At 65.6% G+C, this 4347-nt stretch overlaps 1 protein-coding gene across 1 annotated transcript; it reads left to right on the forward strand.

Moving 5' to 3' along the window:
- The first annotated feature begins 1263 nt into the window (after positions 1-1263).
- CD248 (CD248 molecule) lies at positions 1264-3886 on the forward strand. Its single transcript, XM_005903573.3, is given in 2 exon segments — positions 1264-1315; positions 1318-3886. Coding segments are annotated over 2 exon segments (2337 nt in total). The 3' UTR covers positions 3603-3886.
- The last annotated feature ends 461 nt before the right edge of the window (positions 3887-4347 follow it).

Here is a 4347-nt window from a genome sequence, read left to right on the forward strand (position 1 = left end):
CTTCCTGCCATCACACAGCAGGTCAGGGGCAGAGTGGGAAGCCGAGCCGGTCCAGGGGCAGCACACGGAGGGGCAGAACTTCTTCTCGGTGTCTCCAGCCCGGGCTCAAATTCCTGCTAGGAGCGCAGTGGGTGTGCAGGGGTTAATCTGGCAAACAGCTCCCGGGGGACCATCCTGAATGATGGTGCTCAGCACATAGGCCTCTAGAGGCTTCCAGGAGGGGCGGGAAGAGGACCCCGGCCAGGCCTACAGAGCAGGCCCTGGGGGCAGGGAGGGAGCCACACATGTGATGCCTGTGTCACACACATGTGTGCATCACTGTGTGCCCCGTGCCCATACACAGTCTCTCCCAGTCCGTCCCAGCCAGCCCTGCTCACCCTGCCTGGCCCCCTCCCCCACGCACCCAGCCCTCCTGCAGCAGGAGCCCAAGCGAAGCATTTCCTGTTTAGGGGCCGCCTCCGCCCCCTCTAAGCCCAGGTTCCCAGGGCCCCAGGCTGAGCAGAGGTGAAGGGAGGGCAGTCCCCTGCCCCTCCTCCTTCCCCGCAGCCCCCACCCCCCATCCAGCTGGAGCCAGGAGGCTTGAGGGCAGAGGTAGCGGCCAGAGCCCTGTAGAGAAATGAGGCTGGAGGATGCCGGCGCCTGGGTGATCCAGGTGGTTCCCACATCCCGGGGCTGCACGCGACCCTGAGGGACTTTGCGTCTTAGGGCCGGTAGATGCCACCTCCCTTTCGCAGGGACACCTAAAGCGGTCAGCGTGTCAGAGCGGAGGCCGATCTGAGATGGAGAGACAGGGTCTGAGAGAGAGCGCACACACGTGATGAGAGGGCCTGAGTCAGAGCGTGTTTCCACCCACAGGACGGGAGGCTGTTCACGGGTGTGATGAGGTCGGTGTGTCCCCAGTCGGGTCTCCGTCAGTATCTGGGAACGACCTCACCCAACCGCCAAGAGCCCCAGACGGCGCAGGACGTTTCTGGGGGTCCTCCCGCCTCCTACCCGGACTCCCCAGCCCGTTAGCTGAGCCTCCTCCCCTCCCCCGCCCCCACCCTCAGCACCCCACCCCACTCCTGCCCCCCGCCCGACGGCTTCCTGCTCTGGCGGCCCCGGGGGAGCGGGAGCAGGGAGCTGGCAGCGGCCCCAGCCCCACTCCTTACAAGGCCCGAGCCCGGCCCGGGCCCGCCCCCGGCCCGCCCACCAGAGGCCCCAGTCCCTCCCCCTGTCAAGAGCCGCCGCCGGCCGGGCCCGGGCCAGTCGGGGGGCGTCGCGATGCTGCTGCGCCTGCTGCTGGCCTGGGCGGCCGCGGTGCCCACACTGGGCCAGGCCCCTGGGCCACCGAGCCCCGCGCTGCCTGCGCCCCGGGCAGCTGTTACGCGCTCTTCCCGCGGCGCCGCACCTTCCTGGAGGCCTGGCGGGCTTGCCGCGAACTGGGGGGCGACCTGGCCACACCGCGGACCCTCGAGGAGGCCCGGCGTGTGGACAGCCTGGTGGGCTCCGGGCCGGCCAGCCGGCTGCTGTGGATCGGGCTGCAGCGGCAGGCCCGGCAATGCCAACCCCAGCGCCCGCTGCGCGGCTTCACGTGGACCACAGGGGACCAGGACACCGCCTTCACCAACTGGGCCCAGCCTGCCACGGGCGGGCCCTGCCCGGCCCAGCGCTGCGCCGCCCTGGAGGCAAGTGGCGAGCATCGCTGGCTCGAGGGCTCTTGCACACTGGCCGTCGATGGTTACCTGTGCCAGTTCGGCTTCGAGGGCTCCTGCCCCGCGCTGCCCGAGGAGGTGGGCCAGGCTGGCCCAGCCGTCTACACCACGCCCTTCCACCTGGTCTCCGAGGAGTTTGAGTGGCTGCCCTTTGGCTCTGTGGCTGCCGTGCCGTGCCAGGCTGGCAGAAAAGCCTCTCTGCTCTGCGTGAAGCAGCCTGAGGGTGGCGTGGGCTGGTCGCGGACGGGCCCCTTGTGCCCCGGTATCGGCTGTGGCCCCGACAATGGGGGCTGTGAACACGAGTGCATCGAGGCGGCGGACGGTCGGGTGTCCTGTCGCTGCAGCGAGGGCTTCCGGCTGGCAGCAGACGGGCGCAGCTGCGAGGACCCATGTGCCCATGCCCCGTGTGAGCAGCAGTGTGAGCCTGGAGGGCCGCAGGGCTACAGCTGCCACTGTCGCCTGGGTTTCCGGCCTGCTGAGGATGAGCCGCACCGCTGCGTGGACACGGATGAGTGCCAGATTGCCGGCGTGTGCCAGCAGATGTGTGTCAACTACGTTGGTGGCTTCGAGTGCTACTGCAGCGAGGGCCACGAGCTGGAGGCTGACGGCATCAGCTGCAGCCCCGCCGGGGCCATGGGTGCCCAGGCGTCCCAGGACCTCGAGGACGGGTTGCTGGATGAAGGGGAGGAGGAAGAGGACGAAGAGGACGAAGAGGACGAAGAGGAAGCCTGGGAGGCCTTCGATGGTGGCTGGACAGAGATGCCTGGGATCCCATGGATGGAGGCCACACAGTCATCCGACTTTGACCTGGTCTATAGACCTAGCTTCCCAGAGGACAGGGAGCCAGGGATGCCCTACCTGTACCCCACCTGGCCACCCCCACTTAGTGCCCCTGAGGTCCCCCACCACTCCTCAGTGCTCTCTGTCACCCGCCCTGTGGTGGCCTCGGCCACGCGCCCCCCACTGCCTTCTGCCCACCAACCCGCTATTATCTCTGCCACACGCCCACCCCTGGCCCCGGCCCCCCAGCCCCCCGTGATCCCTGCCATACACCCAGCTTTGCCCTCTGACCACCAGTTCCCCATGATCTCAGCCAACTATCCAGACCTGCCTTCTGCCCACCGACCCCTCATTATCTCTGCCGCACAGCCAGGACCGACCCCTGCCCACCAGCCCCCAGTGGCCTCAGCCAAATATCCCAAGCTCTTCCCTGCTCACCAGTCCCCCATGTTCCCAGATACCCAGGTCGTTGATACCCAGAACACCACGCCTTTGCCTCGAATCCCAGCTAACCATACCCCTCTGGTCACCACCTCCAGTCCCCCTCAACCTCCTGTGACCCGAGATGTCCCGATCCTCAAAGCCCAGGCCGGCCACCATCCCGTTACTTCTCCCGTCCAACCTTCTCGGACCACTGCTTTCAGGTCCCCTGTGCCCCCTGCCCATCAAGTCCCTGTGCCTGCTGCCTCCCAAGCCCCAGCCTTCCACACTCCTCTGCCCCCTCGGAGCTCCACTAGCCAGACCTCTCTCACCAGCGCTCCACACCCCCACTCCAAAGCCCCACAAGTCCCAAGGGAAGGTACTCTTGACCCCAGTCTGGCTCCGTGGCTGTCCTCGGCAGTCCCCACATCAGCTCCTCCAGCCCTGGGGGAGGCCAGTCCAGCTGGCCGAAGCCGGAGGGATGACCGGTGGCTCCTGGTGGCACTCCTTGTGCCAACATGCGTCTTCTTGGTGGTCCTACTTGCACTGGGCATTGTGTACTGTACCCGCTGTGGCCCCCACGCGCCCAACAAGCGTGTGACCGACTGCTATCGCTGGGTCACCCACGCCGGGAGCAAGGGCCCGACGGAACCCGCGCCCCACCGGGGCAGCCTCACAGGGGTGCAGACCTGCAGAACCAGCGTGTGATGGGGTGCAGCCCCCTCCCCGTGGAGTGAAGGGGAAGGGGCATGCATTGGACTTATGGCCCAGGCTGCACCAGGGACCCATGGGGGCTGCCCAGCTGGACAGAAGGCTTCCTGCTCCCCCGGGCCCAGCCAGGCTCCTCTCTCAGTCAGCTCCTAGACTTGACTCTTGGGAACTCTGTTTTCTTGGCCCAGCACTCATGGTGGAGGAGGCGCTGAGGCCCCCAGGACCTCAGGGGGTGGGTGCTGGGGACTTCTCCAATAAATGGGGTGCCAACCTCACCCAAAGCTTCTGATCCCCATTGGTGCCTGAGGGGAGGGTCTGGGAGGACTCAGAAAAAAAGGAGGGCTTCTTCCTTCAGCTTGTTTGGGCCCCCAAGGAAATAAGGTAAGACTCCTTAAGGGATGGTATGTTTTAGAGATTCTCAGGGAAACAGGAACCCAGGGAGGGCAGAACCTTGCCTAAGGTCACACAGCAAGCCTAGGAGTGGGAGGTTTGGCATGAAGAGAATTTCATGTTTGTTCCTTTTTTAACCAAAACTCTTAGAAGGTGGCACTGAGTCTGAAATGAGGGCTTCTGCTGACCTGGAGCCAAACTGGGGCTTAGGGGTCAAAGGTAAGCTCTAGGCCTGGTGATTCCGGGGAGTGCAGGGGGCCCAGATGGTGAACTTCTCCTGACTTTCTGCTGGTACTTTTCTTCCTCTCCCTGAAGGCTGCAGAAGTTGGTGGCTGGGGCTCAGATGGTTTGA

The sequence above is a fragment of the Bos mutus genome, chromosome 22, assembly GCF_027580195.1.
Source record: "Bos mutus isolate GX-2022 chromosome 22, NWIPB_WYAK_1.1, whole genome shotgun sequence".
NCBI lineage: Eukaryota > Metazoa > Chordata > Mammalia > Artiodactyla > Bovidae > Bos > Bos mutus.